The following is a 21,077-nucleotide window of genomic DNA, read 5'->3' as shown; positions in this document are numbered from 1 at the left end:
AGTGTTGTGGTCAGAAAAGATGCTTGATACGATTTCAGTTTTCTTAAATTTACCAAGGCTTGATTTGTGACCCAAGATATGATCTATCCTGGAGAATGTTCCATGAGCACTTGAGAAAAATGTGTATTCTGTTATTTTTGGATGGAATGTCCTATAAATATCCATTAAGTCCATCTTTTTAAATGTATCATTTAAAGCTTGTGTTTCCTTACTTATTTTCATTTTGGTTGATCAGTCCATTGGTGAAAGTGGGATGTTAAAGTCCCCTACTATTACTATGTCACTGTTGATTTCCCCTTTTATGGTTGTTAGCATTTGCCTTATGTATTGAGGTGTTCCTATGTTGGGTGCATAAATATTTACAATTGTTATATCTTCTTCTTGGATCAATCCCTTGATCATTATGTAGTGTACTTCTTTGTCTCTTCTAATAGTCTTTATTTTAAAGTCTATTTTGTTTGATATGAGAATTGCTACTCCAGCTTTCTTTTGGTTTCCATTTGCATGGAATATCTTTTTCCATCCTCTTACTTTCAGTCTGTATATGTCTCTAGGTCTGAAGTGGGTCTCTTGTAGACAGCATATATATGGGTCTTGTTTTTCTGTCCATTCAGCCAATCTGTGTCTTTTGGTGGGAGCATTTAGTCCATTTACATTTAAGGTAATTATTGATATGTATGTTCCTATTCCCATTTTCTTAATTATTTTAGGTTCGTTATTGTAGGTCTTTTCCTTCTCTTGTGTTTCTTGCCTAGAGAAGTTCGTTTAGCATTTGTTGTAAAGGTGGTTTGGTGGTGCCGAACACTCTCAGCTTTTGCTTGTCTGTAAAGGTTTTAATTTCTCCATCAAATCTGAATGAGATCCTTGCTGGGTAGAGTAATCTTGGTTGCAGGTTTTTTTCCTTCATCACTTTAAATATGTCCTGCCAGTCCCTTCTGGCTTGCAGAGTTTCTGCTGAAAGATCAGCTGTTAACCTTATGGGGATTCCCTTGTATGTCAATTGTTGCTTTTCCTTTGCTGCTTTTAATATTTTTTCTTTGTATTTAATTTTTGATAGTTTGATTAATAGGTGTCTTCACATGTTTCTCCTTGGATTTATCCTGTATGAGACTCTCTGTGCTTCCTGGACTTGATTGACTATTCCCTTACACATATTAGGGAAGTTTTCAACTATAATCTCTTTAAATATTCTCTCAGTCCCTTTTTTTTTTCTCTTCGTCTTCTGGGACCCCTATAATTCGGATGGTGGAGTATTTAATGTTGTTCCAGAGGTCTCTGAGACTGTCCTCAATTGTTTTCATTCTTTTTTCTTTATCCTGCTCTGCGGTAATTATGTCCAGTATTTTATCTTCCAGGTCACTTCTCCGTTCTTCTACCTCGGTTATTCTGCTATTGATTCCCTCTAGAGAATTTTTAATTTCATTTATTGTGTTTTCATCATTGTTTGTTTGCTCTTTAGTTCTCCTAGGTCCTTGTTAAACGTTTCTTATATTTTCTCCATTGTATTTCCAAGATTTTGGATCATCTTTACTATCATTACTCTGAATTCTTTTTCAAGTAGACTGCCTGTTTCCTCTTCATTTGTTTGGTCTGGTGGATTTTTACTTTGCTTCTTCATCTGCTGTGTGTTTCTCTGTCTTCTCATTTTGCTTAACTTACTGTGTTTGGGGTCTCCTTTTTGCAGGCTGCACATTCATAGTTCCCATTGTTTTTGGTGTCTGCTCCCAGTGGGTAAGGTTGGTTCAGTGGGTTGTGTAGGCATCCTGGTGGAGCAGACTGGTGCCTGTGTTCTGGTGGATGAGGCTGGATCTTGTGTTTCTGGTGGGCAGGACCACATCAGATGGTATGTTTTGGGGTGTCTGTGAACTTACTATGATTTTAGGCAGCCTCTCTGCTAATGGGTGGGGTTGTGTTCCTCTCTTGCTAGTCGTTTGGCATAGGGTGTCCAGCACTGTAGCTTGCTGGTCGTTGTGTGGAGCTGGGTCTTAGCATTGAGATGGAGATCTCTGGGAGAGCTTTCGCCATTTGATATTACATGGGGCCAGTAGGTCTCTGGTGACCAATGTCCTGATCTTGGCTCTCCCACCTCAGAGGCTCAGGCCTGACACCTGGCCAGAGCACCAAGACCCTGTCAGCCACATGGCTGAGAAGAAAAGGGAGAAAAAAAAGGAAATAAATAAATTAAAAATAAATTAAAAAAATAAAATAATTAAAATGGAAAAATTATTAAAAATTAAAAAGCAATTTAAAAAAAAGAAAGAGAGAAAGAAAGAAGAGAGCAACCAAACCAAAAAAAAAATCCACTGATGATAACAAGTGCTAAAAACCATACTAAAAAAAACAAAACAAAACAAAAGGACAGTCAGAACTCTAGGACAAATGGCAAAAGCAAACCTATACAAACAAAAATCACACAAAGGAGTATACATATACACACTTACAAAAAGAGGAAAAGGAAAAAAAATATATATATATACAAGGAAGAGAGCAACCAAATCAATAAACAAATCTACCAATTATAATAAACTGTAAATACTAAACTAATATAAACATAAAACCAGAAACAAATTAGATGCAGAAAGCAAACCCCAAGTCTACAGTTCCTCTAAAAGTCCACTGCTTCAATTTTGGGATGATATGTTGTCTATTCAGGTATTCCAGAGATGCAGGGTACATGAAGTTGACTGTGAGATTTAATCCACTGCTCCTGAGGCTGCTGGGAGACATTTCCATTTCTCTTCTTTGTTCGCACAGCTCCTGGGGTTCAGCTTGGATTTGGCCCCTCCTCTGCATGTAGGTCGCCTGAGGACATCTGTTCTGTGCCCAGACAGGACAGAGTTAAAGGAGCTGCTGATTAGGGGGCTCTGGCTAACTCAGGTCAGGGGGACGGAGGGGTACAGAATGCAGGGTGAGCCTGCAGAGGCAGAGGCCAGTGTAACATTGCAACAGCCTGAAGCACGCCATGTGTTCTCCTGGGGAAGTTGTCCCTGGATCACGGGACCCTGGCCGTGGCGGGCTTTACAGGCTCCCGGGAGGGAGGTGTGGATAGTGACCTGTGCTTGCACACAGGCTTCTTGATGGCGGCAGCAGCAGATTTAGCATTTCATGCCCATCTCTGGTGTCCGTGCTGATAGCCGCGGCTCATGCCCGTCTCTGGAGCTCATTTAGGCAGTGCTCTGGATCCCCTCTCCTCGCGCACCCCAAAACAATGGTCTCTTGCCTCTTAGGCAGGTCCAGACTTTTTCCCGGGCTCCTTCCCGGCCAGCTGTGGCGCACTAGCCCTCTTCAGGCTGTGTTCACGCAGCCAACCCCCATCTTCTCCCTGGGATCTGACCTCCGAAGCCGTAGCCTCAGCTCCCAGCCCCAACCCGTACCGGCAGGTGAGCAAACAAGCCTCTCAGGCTGGTGAGTGCTGGTCCGCACCAATCCTCTGTGCGGGAATCTCTCCGCTTTGCCCTCTGCACCCCTATTGCTGTGCTCTCCTCCATGGCTCCAAAGCTTCCCCCTAGCCCACCCCCCGTCTCCGCCAGTGGAGGGGCTTCCTAGTGTGTGGAAACTTTTCCTCCTTTACAGCTCCCTACTAGAGGTGCAGGTCCTGTCCCTATTCTTTTGTCTCTGTTTTTCTTTTGCCCTACCCAGGTACATGGGGAGTTTCTTGCCTTTTCGGAAGTCTGAGGTCTTCTGCCAGCGTTCAGTAGGTGTTCTGTAGGAGTTGTTCCACATGTAGATGTAGTTTTGATGTATTTGTGGGGAGGAAGGTGATCTCCACGTCTTACTCCTCCACCATGTTGAAGGCACCCCTATATCTTTTTTTTAAACCAGCAAAACTCCATGCAGTTAAATATCCTAACAGAACCTGAAAATGCAGAGTCACTTAAATATCTGAGAAATATTTTATGAGAGAAATTCTTGTCAGTATAAGAACTCTGTGTTTGATTCGTTTTTGTAATCTACTTCTACTGATAATTTAAAAAATAAGCTACCTGTTGAATCTGCCAGGGTGATGGCTTTTATCATAAAATCAGACCTTTAGTATATGTCATGTGTGTGGGGAGAGCTAAGGCTTTGTTTAGTTCCATGCTTGTAGGAGGCTTTCACTGCTCGGTCGCATTATTTCAAGCAATGAAATGATATTTAGACATTTATAGTCAATTGTTCTGTGAAAAGTTAGTAGAGATCCCAACTCAAGCAAAAGGGCAAAGAATGACTTAAAATTTGTTTTTTAAATCAATGATATGGGTCCAAGTGATGGACCCATATCAAGAAATAATACTTGATTTATTTCAAATTACACTTTTCAGTTTTGGAAGTGCTTTTACATTCATTCACAACAATCCTCTCAGGTAGATATTGTAATGCCCATTTTAGAGATTAACAAGAGGCTTTGAGGTTTTAAGTGCTTTGTGCAAAAATCACACAGTTGATAATTTTCTGATTAAGTGATAGAGTGCCATTTCCACTAAACTGCATGGCAAAAAGTCACTTAAAGACATGAGAAAAATCTTAGAGTTCCTAAAAAGATTAGAAAAATATCCAGGGGGAAAATGGATTAATTGTAATGAAACTAGATAAACGTATGATAAACGTAGATATGTTCATGAACATATGTGATATAGCCAAACTGTAAGCAATGTAAAGACAAGATATAGATATATCTTAAGAAAAAATATATATAGTTTAGGAAAATTTTCTGTAAAGTGAATTACTGTTAAATGAAGCTTATCTTCTCACTCGTTTCCATTTTAAAATAAAAGGCACATTGCATAGAAAAGTATCTTTGTGTATGGTGAAGTAACAATTAAAATGCAAAAAGTACTTTTAACAATACCCAAAGAGAAAAATAAACATTTTTGGTAAATTATAGGTATCAAAAGACTTCAAAACCCAAAATACTACACTGAGTTAAAACATTTTCCAGAGACACTGGAGCTAGAATCATGTCTCACTCACCTTGTAGAACATTTTAATGCTAATTTAGGTGGTTCTAGAAGACTTCCTTGGTTTTCAAAATCATCTGGATCTTTTTACTAAAGCTGGGAATTACCTTAACGGGAAGTGCAACTTTTTATTTCATATTAGAGCTAAAATTTAGAATGCAAGTATCAAATTATCTTATTTCTCAAATTTCTCCTTTAACAAGAGGCAGTGCTTCTTTTTAAATCTAGACTATTTTCCTTACAGAACAGTGTTATACTATAGAAATGATTGTTTATTGTATGTCATATATTTTACCTTAAATTAATGAATATTTTCTACAGGAGCATACAATTTTGATTTTTATAAAAACCCAGCATCAATTAAGAAAAAGAAAATACGAAATGGAGTTGGCTTTAATAAACAGAGATGAAATAATAGTTTAAAACTATCAAAAGTAGTCTGTGTAAAATAGAGTAATTTAGTTTCTTAACGTCTTATCCTCCACTGATGAAGGACCATTGTAAAACTGGTTTGAGAAACTGGAAGACTGGTGTTTGATCCTGAAAAATAAACTATTACATGGAGGGCATAGTAGTCTACAGACGTGGGCATGCTTGTCTTCAGTCAAAAATCAAGATGAAAATCTTGACTACTCTCAGTGCTCCATGGCAGCTGGACTTCCCACCTCCCTGCTTTTGTTTGCTAATCCCACCAGGCAGCTCCTTCTATACTCCTCACCCACAGACCTCCTCCCTCAGACATGGGGTTTCTAAATCTAGCAGTTCTAGTCATGGATTTTACAAGCTCTGTTCTGACCCATCTTGGCCATCTTCCTCACCAATTTATGGCTTCATGCAGAGATGAACTGCCCTCCTCCCACCTTCTCCTTGCACTTTCCCCACCTACTCACTATGAAAAAGTGCCCTTGTGAAAAGGATTTGTTAGTTACCACACTTTGGATAAGATGCCAGCACTATGTCATCACTTCTGGCTTCAAAGGCTTCCAAGGCTTGGAAAGTCTCTGAGGTGCACATGATGATTGGGTAAGGAGTCCCCTGATAGGTGAAAAACTGATGTGACAGTGCAGTTTCTTTTGATTTTTCCAAAGCTTCATCAATGTAGTCAATAAATTTGGAATTAGCAGTCATGCTGGCTCCCTGCTAAAGAACCTGCTCTTTGATTATCCAGGGACAGTGGTAGCTTTTAATGGGGTTTTTCAGGAGGTGGAATAAAGGGCTCCTCCCATTCGCATGAGAGAGAAATAACTTAATTCTCATCCACCCCCACCCCCAGCTTTCTGCATACCCACCTCTGACGAAAGGCACACTGCAGGTGCAAAACAGGCTGAGGATCAGGGAGTATTACCCCAAGGGTTGATTATATTACCATTATAGGCAACCCTCCCAAGGAAAGTAAGAGTAGAATCTCTTAATAGACAATAATAGCTACTAAATATCTAACACATAGGTATTTAATTGAGTCATGTATAAAATTTTCCTATTAGCAAAAAGCAATTTATGGATGAAACCTCTCTCCTTGGTTGATAGCTTTGAACATACATCCTCCATGGTGTGATGCAGGGGTGGAAAAATTTTCCCTTCTTCCCTTCTAGGTTTTTTGGATTGTCTAATAATTAAATTGATATAAGATAGATCAACAGGAAAAAAAAAACCAAAATTCTGTACTTAATGGGGGTTCCATTATAATATGCAAACTCAAAAGGCCATCAGGTAATTGAAGCTTATATAACATCCTGAGTTTAGGGGTTTGGGGATACAAAGGGCAGGAAAGCCACTCACACAAGGTAGAGGAGATGTTTAGAGAACTAGGGTTGCCCTGTTTTGCAGATAAGTTTTTTAGGTAAAAATGTATCCCTGGTAACATGTCTCTTCCCGTACAGCCCTTATTTCCAATGTAGACTTAGGTAATTGAGGGGGAAAGTAAAGAGCTTTTCCTGAATCTGCTGGGTTTTTTAATTGCCTTCAGCTCAAAATAATCCTCATGCCAAAGTGGCATGTTTTGGGGTGGCAAAACCTGGTCTCCTTCAGTAGTGACAAGGAAGTGATGGAATTGCTCGGTAATTTAGTGGGGTGGAAAAGAGGCAATCCTAGGTGCCAGTCTCAGATCTGTCATTTCCTGCCTCAATAGATTTAGAAGTCTGCAGACCCGAGTTTGAATCTCGGCTCTACCACTTACTAGTTGTGGTTTTTTTGTTTGTTTGTTTTATTGAAGTAGAGTTGATTTACAATGTTGTGTTAGTTTCAGATATACAGCAAAGTGATTCAGTTTTTTTTCAGATTCTTTTCCATTATAGGTTATTACAAGATACTGAATATAGTTCCCCGTACTATACAGGGTCCTTGTCATTTATCTATTTTGTATATAGTACTGTTTATCGATTTTATATATAGTAGGGTGTATCTGTTAATCCCAAACTCCTAATTTATTCCTCTCTGCCTCCTTTTACCTTTGGTAACCGTAAATTTGTTTTTTTATGTCTGTGAATCTCTGTTTTGTAAATAAGTTCATTTGTATCATTTTTTTAGATTCCACATATAAGTGATATCATATGATATTTGTCTGTCTGTCTTACTTCACTCAGTATGGTAATCTTTAGGTCCATCCATGTGGCTGCAAATGGCAATATCTCATTCTCTTTTATGTCTGAGTAGTATTCCATTGTATATATACCACGTCTTCTTTATCCATTCACCTACTGATAGACACTTAGTTTGCTTCCATGTCTTGGCATTGTAAATAGTGCTGCTATGAACATTGAGGTGCATGCATCTTTTCAAATTAAAGTTTTTATCTTTTCCAGATATATGCCCAGAAGTGGAATTGCTGGATCATATGGCAACCCTATGTTTAGTTTTTTAAGGAACCTCCATACTGTTCTCCATAGTGGCTGCACCATTCCTACCAACAGTATAGGAGGGTTCCCTTTTCTCCACACCCTCTCCAGCATTTGTTTTCTGTTTTTTTTTAAATTTTTTATACATTTACTTTTGGCTGTGTGGGGTTTTCATTGCTGTGTGTGGGCTTTCTATAGTTGTGGCAAGCAGGGGCTACTCTTTGTTGCAGTGCGTGAGCTTCTCATTGCGGTGGCTTCTGTTGGTGCAGAGCATGGGCTCAGGCACGTGAGCTTCAGTAGTTGTGGCTCATGGGCTCAGTAGTTGTGGCTCGTGGGCTCTAGAGCACAGGGTAAGTAGTTGTGGCGCACAGGCTTAGTTGCTTCTGTGGCATGTGGGATCTTCCCGGACCAGGGCTTGAACCCGTGTCCCCTGCATTGGCAGGCAGATTCTTAATCACTGCACCACTAGGGAAGCCCTCAGCATTTGTTATTTATACCCTTTTTGATGATGACTAGCTGTGTTATTTTGAGTTCATAATACACCTTCAAATGTATATGTAAAATAGAGATAAAGAAAGCTGCCTTTCCTGACCTATTTAACAATAGAGTTTTATGATTTCTAGAAGGGAGATGCTTTGTCAAGGGGAGCACACAATGCAATGGTGTCTCCTGTCCTCTCAGTCCATGCCCTGCTGGTTCAAGGTCCCTGGAGTGAGAAGCTCACTCTCTGTGACACAGTTTTTCCCCAGCAGTGCTCTCTTATTTTTCCTTTGGATGAATCGGACCAAGATCCCCGCCTCCTTTGCCGCTTGGTATGGCCCTGGGGCTAGTGAGAAGTGAGCGGAAGTAATGTGTGCAAACTCATGGTCAGGACCTTGACACAGGAAGTTGATTGTTCTCTAATTTTTCTCTCTCCCCTTTCCAATACCTGGAGGACAGACTTGCTAATTCAGAGGAAAACAGCACTCCAGGGGATGGTAGATACAGGAAGTGGTGAGTCACCCTCCCAACACCCACCCTACGTATAACAAACCTCCTGAACTGTGTGTGAAAGAATACAATTATCTATCTTGTTGCAGCCACTGGATTTTTGCAGTCTCCTTGTAACAGCAATTTAGCCTGTATCCTATCTAGTACACTTTCGGGGTCGAAATGTACTCTCTTTGGCTTCTTCTTAAGTCGGGTTTCCATAAACATCTACTGAGCTTTTTTTCTTCTTTCTCCCATTCTCTTCTCCTCATCATTCTTCTTACTCTTCCTCTATTTTTTTTTCACTAACGCTACGAACATAGTTTTTTGAAAACTCTATTTACCTTTCTCTGAAGTAACGCTAACACTGACAAAGTTAACTCCTAGTTGTGTGTAGTTACCTAGCTGCCACAGTCATTCATGTATCATTTAAAATAATACCCAACATTATTGATCACTTGTATGTAGCAGACATCCTGCCAAGCCTGTAACATTACATGGATGACTTAATGTAGCTTCACAACAGCCCTGTGAAATCGGTGTTACTATTGTTACCATTTTTACAAGGGGGTTAATTGGAGTTTTACAGAGGCGGAGTCAGCCATTTGAGGAGCTGGGGTTGGAATGCAGGCAGTGCAGCTGAGTCACCTAGCAAAAGATAATTACAGCAAGACCCCTCTTAGAGCCCCCAGTGTAGTTGTCAGTATTACTGCATTCTTCGTGCTTCTTTACCTGCTGTGAGAAGGAAGGCCACGAGACTTTTCACTGAAAAAAAAAAATACCTTACCTTCTGAGGAGACAGATTTTTATGACAAGTCATAAAATTCCCTGGATTCTAAAACATTTTAATTAATAACAGCATTTGGGACAAACACTATATTAAATGTATCCATCGATTGTGAGATGCATTCCAATTTCAGAAATGTAAACATACGGAAGCACGTGCATCATAGAATTGAGGAAATTTTACCTGTCAACATAAAGTGGCTTAGTGAGGCAGGTGGTGGATGTGGGAGAGGAAATTTTAATCTCCATTTTACTGAAGGGAAAGAACTGATCCAAGGGGTTTCCTAGTTAAGAATGGGTATCTAGGTTTCATTATATTTGTGATTATATTTTTGAGGTTTGTAAAATTAAAATATTTGAGCGTCTTGTTGTTTTTCTCTTTCCATACAGCACTCTCCCTTGAAGGTCTTATTACATTACATTGTAATAGGATGTTATTCAGTGTAGGTAGGAAGGTTGTGTATTTCAGAATCTCCCTCCCAACAAAAGAAAAGGTGTAAGACTGGACCCCTGCCAAGCTGCTTAGTGAGATTGTCCCTTATATTGTAAAGAGTCTGTTTCCCTGGGGAAGGTAGAATTTAAGACATTAATTCAAACAGTGACGTTAAAAAAAAAACATGGCTGGATCCTGTTCTGACACTAATGCCTGTAATTACAGGAGGATTTGGGGGCTGTCTGGAATTGGTAATGTGATCTCTGATTCTTGTTAGTCTCCCTAGGTTCACAGCAACCTGTCAACCTTACAATTCTGAGTACTTGACTCTTAATTGTCTGGCATGCATGATTGCATAATAACCCAGATTGGATCATGCATTTGCACTAGTGAGCCTTTGACTGCAGGTGGGCCTGATGTTCTGCGAAATCCCAGCTTCCCGTTTGGCTCCTGGATCCACCCAGGCCTGAGGTAAGTGGTGGTGGACCTCTCAGATGGTGCTGCCCTGGCTTGGCTCTTGCCTCTGGTGGCAGCAGCCTAGGAGGCTTATTATATTATATTTTATTTATTTATTTTATTTTTGGCTGTGTTGGGTCTTCGTTGTGGTGTGCGGGCTTCTCATTGCGGTGGCTTCTCTTATGGAGCACGGGCTCTAGAGCGCAGGCTCAGTAGATGTGGCGCCCGGGCCCAGTTGCTTCGCGGCATGTGGGATCTTCCTGGACCAGGGCTCGAAACCCGTGTCCCCTCCATTGGCAGGTGGATTCTTAACCACTGCACCACCAGGGAAGTTCCATGGGAGGCTTCTTTAAAGCTCCTTTACACAGAGGGAGAAGGAGAGGGAGAGAGAGGCCTGTGTGTGGAGAGAGAGCACAAGCACAGGTGATCTTTAAAAAGTCTAAGGTGATTGAAATCAAGGCTGATTAGTGAAGCAGGGTTTATGTAGCCGAGGGCTCCTGTGTGCCGATTGGCCCAAGGCTGGTTTTTAGGGGCAGGTAAACTGGCCCTTCCTGTGCCATCTTCCTCTCTACGTAGTGGGGTGCCCCTTCAAATTAAGTTGTGTTTTGGGTTATTTTTTCCTCTACTTTAGCAAGAGAAGTGCTACTTCTCAGTGCAGTTCAGGATTGAAATTTAGCTTGGAATCCAATATGTAGGGAGAGGGGTGTAACCTCTGTGTTTGGGGACTTTACTAAAAACTGGCTCCCCTCATCAGAAGTTGACCATGAGGAAGTCAGGAATGGAGTCCATGAAAAGTGGATGCTGGAAACATTCAGGATCCAGAACGGTTTATCTGGTAACACTTTGGTCTCCTAGACCGAGGGTGATGGAGAACCACTCCACTCCAGAGGCCAGCAGCCGGCAGAGCAGGGGTCCTGCTCCCACCGCCCCTGCTTCAGGGACAGTGCCCCAGAGGCCACAGCTCTCCACTGCTCTGTGTCCTGGGCCATCTGAAGGGAAGGCTAGGCCAACCCCAAGTTCCTGGGCCCCTCTTGTCCAGTAGGTGCCCTTTAGCAACCAGCAGCAATGGGTTATCTAGGGTAAAATTTCCTAGGTACTTGGTTTTTATTTTTTTGTTTGTTTTTAATTGAAGTGTTTATTTACAATGTTGTGTTAGTTTCAGGTGTGCAACAAAGTGATTCAGTTATACATACACATATATCTATTTTTTTCAGATTCTTTTCCCTTATAGGTTATTACAAAATATTGAGTATAGTTCCCTGTGCTATACAGTAGGTCCTTGTTGGTTATCTGTTTTATATATATGTATATGTTAATTCCAAACTCCTAATTTATTCTTGTTAACGTGGAGATCCCTGCTGCCCTTGCATTTGTGACCATTACAGCAGACTGGAACTTTAGCCAGCTTCTGTGTCTCAGGCATGATGCAGCAAGGAGGGCTTTTTCGTAGCCACTTGAATCCCTCTGCTAGAGTTAGCAAATCAGGACCACACTGGGAATGTGGACCCTTTGGGATGGGTGCTGGAGACTCGGAGGAGGATGGCCGGGACTTCTGAATGGGAGAGCTTGAGTATTTGCATTCTGGGGTTAGGGCTGGGGCAGGTTAGTTACCTTCTCACCCGGATTATGTAGAGGCACAGCCCTTATACCTGCTACTTGTGAGTCCCTCCACTTGACGCTTGTGAGAATCAGTGCCACTTTGGAAACCTGCCACCAGAGTCTCTCCCACCTCCCCCAACATCCTCTGCCTTCTACTCCAATTCAGTGATCGAATCAGCTTGGTAAGAGTCTCCACTAGAGTTTAGTCTAGTTGTCAATTAACAACCTCCATTAATTAGTTTATATACATTCCCCAGTGGAAGTGATTGAGTTTCTGTGCAATTATTTTAGTCTTTGTTATCAAGCTTTTTTATTTTCTTTCTTTTTTCAGTCTGAACCATTCCAGTTACCTTCCTAATTTGTTTTGTCATCCTGGTTCCTTTAACACTGAGGATCTAATATTTCAAACCAACATAGCAGGGCCTGGCAGCTCAAGGCACTGAGTAGTGCCTTAAGTGATGTATACCAATATCTATGTATTTCTATATTAAACAAGTTGCTGGAAGTCATAGAGGTTGCTTTTTTTTTTTTTTTTTTCGGTACGCGGGCCTCTCACTGTTGTGGCCTCTCCCGTTGCGGAGCACAGGCTCCGGACGCGCAGGCTCAGCGGCCATGGCTCACGGGCCCAGCCGCACCGCGGCATGTGGGATCTTCCCGAACCGGGGCACGAACCCGTATCGCCTGCATCGGCAGGCGGACTCTCAACCACTGTGCCACCAGGGAAGCCTGAGGTCGCTTTTTACATGAGAAGTATTTATTGTGGATGAGTCTTTGAATGGGAATGAATCTCTAAAGATTGTGCATGTCCTGGATGGAGGGGAAAGCGAACCTCAACAGAGTAGGTAACGCCTGCGGGGTGGAGGTCTGAAAAGTTTTGAGAAAAATAGGTTACGACAGCAAAAACAATAACAGACAAAATAAAAAGCATCTTAGTACTAAAAGAGATCTTAGGAAAGCGTGAGAGAAAGTCAGACACAAAATGCTAATAAAATGGAGGTTCAAGTGAGAGACAGTTTCTATAGAGCAGATAGATCAAAAGATTGTACAAAGCCCAGACGTTAAGAGGATACCAGTAGCGGGAGGGATGGTTTGGGGCTCTGGATCTGTGTAGCCCTGGGTGACTTTGACTAATAATGACATGCTTTAAACGAATATAGCTTACGCACCCATATTTCTCACATGTATCTATCACATTTATGATTGTTCAGTTGTGCCAGTGAACCATATCAGCTGACTGTGGGGCTGACCACAAACTGGGTCTCCTCTTGGTGGGTGTCAGACCAAAAGACACAATCAAGCCGAAGATCGGGAGAAGGAAGGACTTATTACTTGCAGTGAGGAGAACACCGGGGACCTTTCCCAAAGCAGTGTCTCCCTGAACAGCAAGACTGGGGAAGTTTTAAGCTAAGGGGGTGCATGCATATTCATGAAGGGGTTTGGGTGGTATATGCATATTCATGGAGGGGCTTGAACAGAGGAGAATTCAGCATAGAATTGGGGCACAGGCTGAGAGAATCCAAACTTTAGCTGATTGAAGTCACAAGTGTCAGAAAAGGTCAACTCATCTTCTTTAGGTTCCAGTTGATCTGGTGGTTGAGTGGGTTTTGAATTCTGCAAAACAGCTCAAGAATGTGCTTCAGGCTAACCTTTACCACTGAAACAGAACTGGGAGTCTTTACAACCTGACTTATTATCTTGCTATTGTTCCTTCTCTTGCCCCATAAGAGTCATTTTGTTCCCTTAAGATTATTAATTACTGAGACCTGTTCAAGGGCAAGCATTGTGGCCAGGCTTGGATCACAAAATGGCTTAGGCCAAAAATGGCTTCTCTCATGTCAAGAAAGCCATGCCTGCTTCTCTTTCTCCAGGGACCCCCTACCCTATCTGCTCACAGGGGTTGAGTAAGAAAATTGAGGCAGTCACAGAAAGCTCCTCAGGGGCATTTCCTTTACCTGGCATTAACAACACTCCAACTATTACACCTTCATGGATCCCTCAAATCAGAACAAGACCCTAATCACGGTGTACTCTTCATTAGTTATTTGTAGATATATTTTACCCCCCATTTGACTATAACTTCAGTGAAGGTAGATCTGTGTCTAACTGTTTTGAGTATTTCAGGCTTTGTCATGCACATGTGTACGGTCAGCATTGGAGATGGCTGCTCTCTTGCTCTCTACCTCCCCTGCTTGACCAGTCCCTGCTTCACTCACATGACTATCCAATCCTCTTAGTTATAGGGCTTAATTAGTAACTGCCTACTTGCTTGCGCCCGGCCCCAGCTGCTGGTTTCCCTGATGGGCCAACCTGATGTCAATTCCACCTGTAAATGGTAGCCTCCTTCACCCCCTCCCTTCCAAAGTAGCGAAGATTGCTGCCATGTTCTGTCCGCTCTCTGCCACACACAGTGGGGTGTTGCTCCAGGACCTTGCTTCAGATGTGTAAGATCTGCTGTCCGTAATCTATTGATGTCTCTGTTGCTGTCTCCAGGCTGTTTCTTCGGTTTCCAGGCTGGCAACTACAAAGCTTGCAGGCCTGTGGGGTGTAGCCCAACCACATGGAACCTTCATAGACCTTTATATTCCTTTTCTCCTCCTCCTCCCCTTTCCCCTTTTCATTCCCCGCTTTTCCTCCTCTTATTTAGTAGGCAATACAGGCAGTGACTCAAATTTTGATTTACGAACGAATTGTTTAGGGATCTGGCTAAAATGTAGATTGACTCAGTACGTCTGCAGTTCTAACAAGCTCCCAAGTGATGCCAATGTTGCTGATGCCACTTTGGGTTGAAGGGTGTAGAAAAATGATTGAGCACAGGCTTTGCAGTCAGTGCCCTGGGTTCAAATCCAAGTTCTGGCTCTTACTAACTGTTTAATTGTGGGCAGGGTTAAACTCTCACCTCCTCTGTAAAATGAGATACTCATAGCACCTATCATGACACAAAGTTGTTGGGAGGATTAAATAAAACAATGTAAGCAGCCTGCAGTCAGGGTAGACTTTTAGTAAGAGAACAGTAACGGGTGATTACGGTGTGGGGCGGGGGGGGGCAGGGCGGGGCAGGGCGGGCCCAACCCGGGGGGGCGGGGCTCTGCCAGCCCTGGAGCATGCGCAGCCCGGCGAGTACGTACCTCAGGTAAGGCACACGTGCGGGTCTCTTGCTCGCTCAGCTGCCTCCCTTGGCAGGTCTTCAGAGCGGGGAGCAGAGCAGGCTTTTGGGGGGACCTCGGCAGAGTTCTGGGGCGATACGAAGAACACTCGGTGTCACTGTATCCGTCCGCCCGAGGGGCGCCGGCCCGGCCCGAGTGTTTCCGGGTCGCTCAATGACCTTGGCGCGGCACCGGTGCAGTGCTGCTTGCGCTGCGCGTGTGTCGGCGCCTGGCTGGGAGCCCGGGTGGGGGCGAGAAGCCGGGTTTGGGGGGGAACCGGGGCACCGGAGATGCGGTGGCCGCGAGGGGCTGAGGATCGCGGGTAGCCTCCCCGAGGCCACTCTCTGAGGCGTCGGTGGTTGCTTGGCGCTTGACCGTGGGAACCTGGAAAAAGTGCCCTTGTAATTGAACCGGGGGTCGTAGCAGGGAGACCTTGTCCCACCTCTGGAGTGTGAGGAAAGACCTTGCTGTTTGAAATGTTGCCTGGAGATGCTGAGCCGCGTCGATCTCCAGCTTTGGCGCATAGACGAGGGGTTTTCGGACGCAAACATTGCACATTTGTCTTAAGCTTGTGCACCCTAAGTCAGCTTCTCAGCCCAGTGTGATGTAACCTCATGACACACAGCCCTGCTTTTCTTCGAGCCCATCAGAGGACTGCTTCATTTTAAACTTCACCTGAGTTCCATCCTTCTCCAAAATCTTGTCTAGTCTTAACTCCGCCTCTGCCCGTTAGTAACCTAACTGTCGTGGATGGCTATGCCTTTGGTGGTCTTTATCAAATGGGTTTTATCAGTCATTATAAACACCTTTTCTGAAGTTGAGGGACTTGGAATGTAAAATGTATGTATATCCGTTTTTAAGAAAGGTAAATGTTTTACTATACAGTTACTTGGACTTTGTTTTTTGAACCCTTATCCTCTCTCCCTCCCAACAAAACAAAGCAAAATTCTACTTGGAATCCTTACACTGAGGATCTGGCTGCAGGCAGGCTTTGTTTTGTTTTGTGTTTCACCCTTTGAACATTAAAAATAACGCCAGGAGAGCTCCCTGTACTGATCATGGCTTATTTCCTGTCAGTTATGTACAGCATAGTAGTAGACAAAGCAAAACAAGTCTCCCACTCCCTCACCGCCTCTTGGTTATGTGTAAGTTCTTTTTTAACTTCCTCCACTTCACTTCTCTTAGGTAAGAATAATAAAGTTTTAATCTTTTAGTCCCCAGGGTGATCACATTATCAAAATGAGAGAAGGGAATCTGGGGGCTGGGGGGGAGGGGCACCTGGTTACAATATTAGTAGGATAATCCTACCAAAGTAGGGTATTTAATTATGCCCACCCTCAGACATTGTGAAAAGGAGTTAAAATTGAATGGAATGAGCGGGAGAGCTGGAGCTGTAGAGTATTAGAGAGGAGGTGCCACCTCACACGGAGAATGGAAAAGTGTTACAGAGCATACACAGGACAGTGTTGAAATCCTGAGTTTAAAAACCACTGCTCTCCTGTCCTTCCTGACTTTGATGGGCACAGCCAAAAGGAAAAAAAAAAAACTTGGGTTTACATTTCATAGATTAAGTCATATATGCTATTTTCTTCACTTGTTATATAGCCCTTTCCTTGTTAGCTTTTGCTTTAGTGAAAGAGAATAGACTTAAGCCCTTCCTTCTGACTGGCTTTTATTTTAATTATAGGAAGAGAATCAAGATTTGAAGTCTAGTTTTGCCACTTACTGGGTGATGGTGGTCAGTGTTCCCCTCATGTGGTCCAGAGGCCTCTTGTATAAAAGTCACTTGGAGTTGCCTGCAAAAGGGCTGATTACTGGGCACCAACCCTAGAGTTGCTGAATCAGAACCTGGGGATTGGGGAATTGCTCTCTGAGGCCCAAGAATGTGCATTTCTAACAAGCCCTTTGGGTGACGTAATTAGTTTGCAGCTTAGAATAGCAGCTCCTCAGGAACAAGAACCAGTTTATTGCTCAACTTTATATAAAATGCCCAGAACTGTGGCACATAGTTCAGTATGTTGTATAAATAAATGAAAACTTCTAGCTGTAAAACATGTACAACGACTTGCAGAAGAACCATACTTTTGTAGGGTACTTCATAAAGAACTTCACATATTGTGCCCATTAGATCATATCTTATTTAATTCCTAGTTCAGCTAAAAATAAGTTTTACCCTAACTCCCACCATTCTATATTCTTAGGCAATTTAAAAATCTCAGTTCCATAAACTGTTAGTTCCTTTCACAATGCCTTCCATTTTGTCTCCGCGCTGTGCTTTCTCCAGTCATGTCTTTGGTTCACTTGTGCCCCTTAGGCATGGAGGTTGAAAACTAGGAAAGTGAGACATGTCTAATACAACTAAGGATATGGTAACTTTAGGGTTTTATTTCTATATAATCATTCAAACTATGGGAATGAATTGGCAGTTATTTTTATAGAAGTGGTACTAAGCTTGTATATGCTTATTCGGTTTACATTTATTTGTTATTGTTAAACTTAGGATGGCCCGTACTATGGATCCACTGGCAAAGAAGATCTTTAAAGGAGTTTTAGTAGCTGAACTTGTGGGCATTTTTGGAGCATATTTTTTGTTTAAAAAGATGAACACAAGCCAAGGTAATCATAATTCAGAAATTAGTGTTTTGTAGGGGGGTGTACAGTTTGCTTATGCATTTTAGGTTAAATGGCTTCTTTAGAGAAATTGCCTTTTCAGATTCAGTATATTGATATTAGCCATTTTATAGGCACAAGGGGAAAAAGCTAGGTGTTAATTATTATAGAATAAATTACTCTTCTCCCTAAAAAAAAAAAAATTAATGTTTGTAGACTAGGGAAAATGTTTCTTACTTCCATGGATTTTACTAATGGGGGACATAGAGCAGTGTCCTTGGTCTGGCTTAGCACAGATGGAAAAAATCCAGCCTGCCCATTACACCTCATTGTTTGGTAAGACTGAAAAAGCAAGAGGTAGCATAGCTGAATTGTCAAGTAACCAGTTTCTCAAGCTAGCAGAGTGCTTCCTCTGCATCAATACTAGCCACTAAAAGCCTTTCCCATGCCACTGGCCATCACCAAAAGTGCTTTGTCATTTTGTGGGGGAAATTTTACATTAGCGCCTTCAACTTTTAAAATCAGAAAGTGCTACTTTCTCTTTCCCTAAAGCAGGGAATAGTAGTCCTGGGGTGGTGGCCATCTTTGAAACTTGTCATTTGCCTTCTTAACGGATGGAAGGGTATAAAAGAAAACATCCAAATGGTATTTAAAAGCAAAGTAAAGTTTAAGATCACTTCAAAAATTGGGTGTAGTGAAGTCTTATGTCTAATTCTCTAAAAAGGTAAAATGGCATCCATAAAAACAATTTATAAAATTACACAAGGGAATTTCACATTAACACTGAAAATTTGCTTTTAAAGACCATTTCAAAATAAATTACATCATATATATAGGCCAAGTTTTAAAAACTCCAAAATAACTAGGGAAGGCTACATATAAGGTTTAAGTGCAATTTACACCCTATTTAAAAAGATACAGTTCCTGGATTACCAAGAAGGACTTTAACACAAATTTCTAATTTATAGGATTCCTATCTTATAGACCCTAAAGCTAGCACTAAATTATGGCTCCATGTGTTAAAACAATGAATTTCTAATCATACCTAATTTTAAGACTTTTCTTTAGATTTCAGGCAAACAATGAGCAAGAAATTCCCTTTCATCTTGGAAGGTATGTTTTTCCTTAAGTGAAATTAAGAGTACAAAACAACTTCTTCAGGTAACCTTTATGAATTGTTTCTTTATGACCAATTAAGGGCTAAATGGCTTCTTAATTTTGTGATGCCAGTTTCCAAAAATACTGTTCATTTCTATTTTCACTCCTTCTGAGAACACAGTGGAGAAAATTCTCATCCCAGTTAGCCAATGGGTGAATCCAGCTAACAGGCTGGATTCTTAATTCTTCCAGTGGGTTAAGAATGTAGACTTTGGAATGAGACATATCTGAGTGTGATGGAATCAAATCCACAGCTTAAAACTTAAAACCAATCTCTGGTTTGCGAACGAGCTTTTTCTTTCTCCGTCAAGTAGAGATAATGATGCCCATCTCATGAATTGTTGTAAGGATTAAACAAGATAACATTATGTAATTACTTCACACAGTATCTGGTATAAAGTAATGCTTAGTGAATAGTGTTCATTACAATGATTAGCAGAGATGCTAGAGCTTATATACAACACATGTATCCTACTGTCATCCTTTTCATTTTACCATGTAGAAATAAGGGGAAAAAAGCTTGATTTTTTTCTCAATATAGTTTAATTTTAACACTTTTACATGATTTCATAAATGACAGCTATTTCTATTTATAGTTTATTACAAATCCACTGAACACTCTGGAATGTATGGCATCAGAGAGCAAGATCAAGAAAAATGGCTGAACAGCAAAAACTAGGAGTAAGTAGAATTTTAACTTGTAATTTACTTAGAAAACACTCATTTTCTTTGCTTTTTAATTTTTTGAGTGGTTTTTGGCCTCTTCTTTCTAAAATTTTTCTTCCTCTTGATGATGCTTTTCACATCTCTGTTGTGTAACCAGTCATCGCGTTCAGCCTCCCACCTAAGCTGTTTGAGACCTTTGAGGAGGGAGAAAAAAGATAAGCACATTGTAGACTCTTGGAGGCCCCACCAAACATCCTAATAGGAACTTCCAGTCTGCCATGACCTACAGTCATTTCCCATCCACTAGGCAAAGCCCTCCTTGGTTGTTGCTTTCCTTCCATATTTACCGTCAAAGATTTACTATTTACAGCAAAGGAACAAATGCTTCACAGATTTTATTTCCCCGAACACTTACTGGTGAAAGAAGAGCAGCCAGTAACTATCAATATCAGAAATAATTAAAATGCCTATATTTATAAAGTTACTTAGCAAATTCATATTATATAAAAATAGCCTGCTTCCATTAAAAAAAAAAGTAACTTTTGTAGGCTGTAGTCTTTTTCTGTAGTATAAATACTTTTTAATCCCATGTGCTCTGCAGACAGAGGTGAAAAAGCCATTCTTTTCAGGTTGTGAGGAACCATTTATCCCTTCTTACTATAAAAAGGTCCTCCAGGGCTTCCCTGGTGGTGCAGTGGTTGAGAGTCCGCCTGCTGATGCAGGGGACATGGGTTCGTGCCCCGGTCCGGGAAGATCCCACATGCCGCAGAGCGGCTGGGCCCATGAGCTATGGCCGCTGAACCTGCGCGTCCGGAGCCTGTGCTCCGCAATGGGAGAGGCCACAACAGTGAGAGGCCTGCGTACCGCAAAAACAAAAAAAACCAAAAAAAACCAACAAAAAAAGGTCCTCCAGAAATAATTCAGATTTTCAGAAATTCTAAGTTAAAGCCAAAGTTAGTTAACCTAATTCGAAGTTAAAACCTAAATAAAAATTCAAGTTACTTACTTGCATTATCTTTGTTAGCCATGGCATTCATGCCAATGTTATCAAACTTGGATCCCATATTTTCATCCAACAGGTGGCCAAACTTTAAAAGAAAAAAGGGGGGGATGCATGTATTAGAAAACTTAAAAAACAATGTATCAATAGAATAGCTAAGTGCTTAAAGCAGAACATTAGCCTTACCTCTTCAGCAGATACAAATAGGTTGGAGTTATTGAAATTTCTTTTTTTTTTTCTTGGTCCTTAAAAAAAAGTATAAGTCTAGATTATTAAATTGTAAATCCAATGATTTTGGATAAATATAATCTTCAACATAGTTTTGTTAAAAATATATATATATTTGGGTTAAAACACACAATTATCTTCTAGTATCATTAGGTAGCTGGCGTTTAAAGACAGAAAAATAACTTAGAAGTTAGTATAAGGTGTTTTTTTTTTTTTAAGTTAATATCCTAAATAGGACTGTTCAGGTGACAACAGTGT

The 21,077-nt window shown here is 41.4% G+C and overlaps 2 protein-coding genes across 3 annotated transcripts in view; one reads left to right on the top strand and one right to left on the bottom strand.

Annotated features, from left to right (window-relative positions):
- The first annotated feature begins 8,457 nt into the window (after nucleotides 1–8,457).
- CEBPZOS (CEBPZ opposite strand) overlaps nucleotides 8,458–21,077 on the top strand; it is a 13,763-nt gene continuing 1,143 nt past the window's right edge. The window contains exons 1-5 of one of the 2 annotated variants that reach the window (XM_029232465.1): nucleotides 8,458–8,764; nucleotides 10,237–10,430; nucleotides 17,658–17,773; nucleotides 18,836–18,880; nucleotides 19,522–19,606. In XM_029232465.1, the coding sequence (XP_029088298.1) occupies nucleotides 10,303–10,430; nucleotides 17,658–17,773; nucleotides 18,836–18,880; nucleotides 19,522–19,604 (372 nt within the window). In that variant the 5' untranslated portion in view covers nucleotides 8,458–8,764; nucleotides 10,237–10,302 and the 3' untranslated portion in view covers nucleotides 19,605–19,606. Of the gene's footprint in view, nucleotides 8,765–10,236; nucleotides 10,431–15,103; nucleotides 15,145–17,657; nucleotides 17,774–18,835; nucleotides 18,881–19,521; nucleotides 19,607–21,077 lie in introns of those variants that run through there. The other variant, XM_029232466.1, reaches the window with a different exon arrangement.
- Nucleotides 19,450–21,077, bottom strand: part of CEBPZ (CCAAT enhancer binding protein zeta) — a 22,357-nt gene continuing 20,729 nt past the window's right edge. Inside the window, exons 14-16 of the mRNA XM_029232458.1 lie at nucleotides 20,778–20,836; nucleotides 20,598–20,679; nucleotides 19,450–19,785 (exon numbers count right to left, since the gene is read on the bottom strand). Of these exons, the coding sequence (XP_029088291.1) occupies nucleotides 19,646–19,785; nucleotides 20,598–20,679; nucleotides 20,778–20,836 (281 nt within the window). The 3' untranslated portion in view covers nucleotides 19,450–19,645. The remainder of the gene's footprint in view (nucleotides 19,786–20,597; nucleotides 20,680–20,777; nucleotides 20,837–21,077) is intronic.

The sequence above is a fragment of the Monodon monoceros genome, unplaced genomic scaffold (genome assembly GCF_005190385.1).
Source record: "Monodon monoceros isolate NGI ecotype Baffin Bay Population unplaced genomic scaffold, NGI_Narwhal_1 Super_Scaffold_19, whole genome shotgun sequence".
NCBI lineage: Eukaryota > Metazoa > Chordata > Mammalia > Artiodactyla > Monodontidae > Monodon > Monodon monoceros.
Note: the sequence above shows the minus strand (reverse complement) of the source record. Positions and strands in the feature narration are given on the sequence as shown.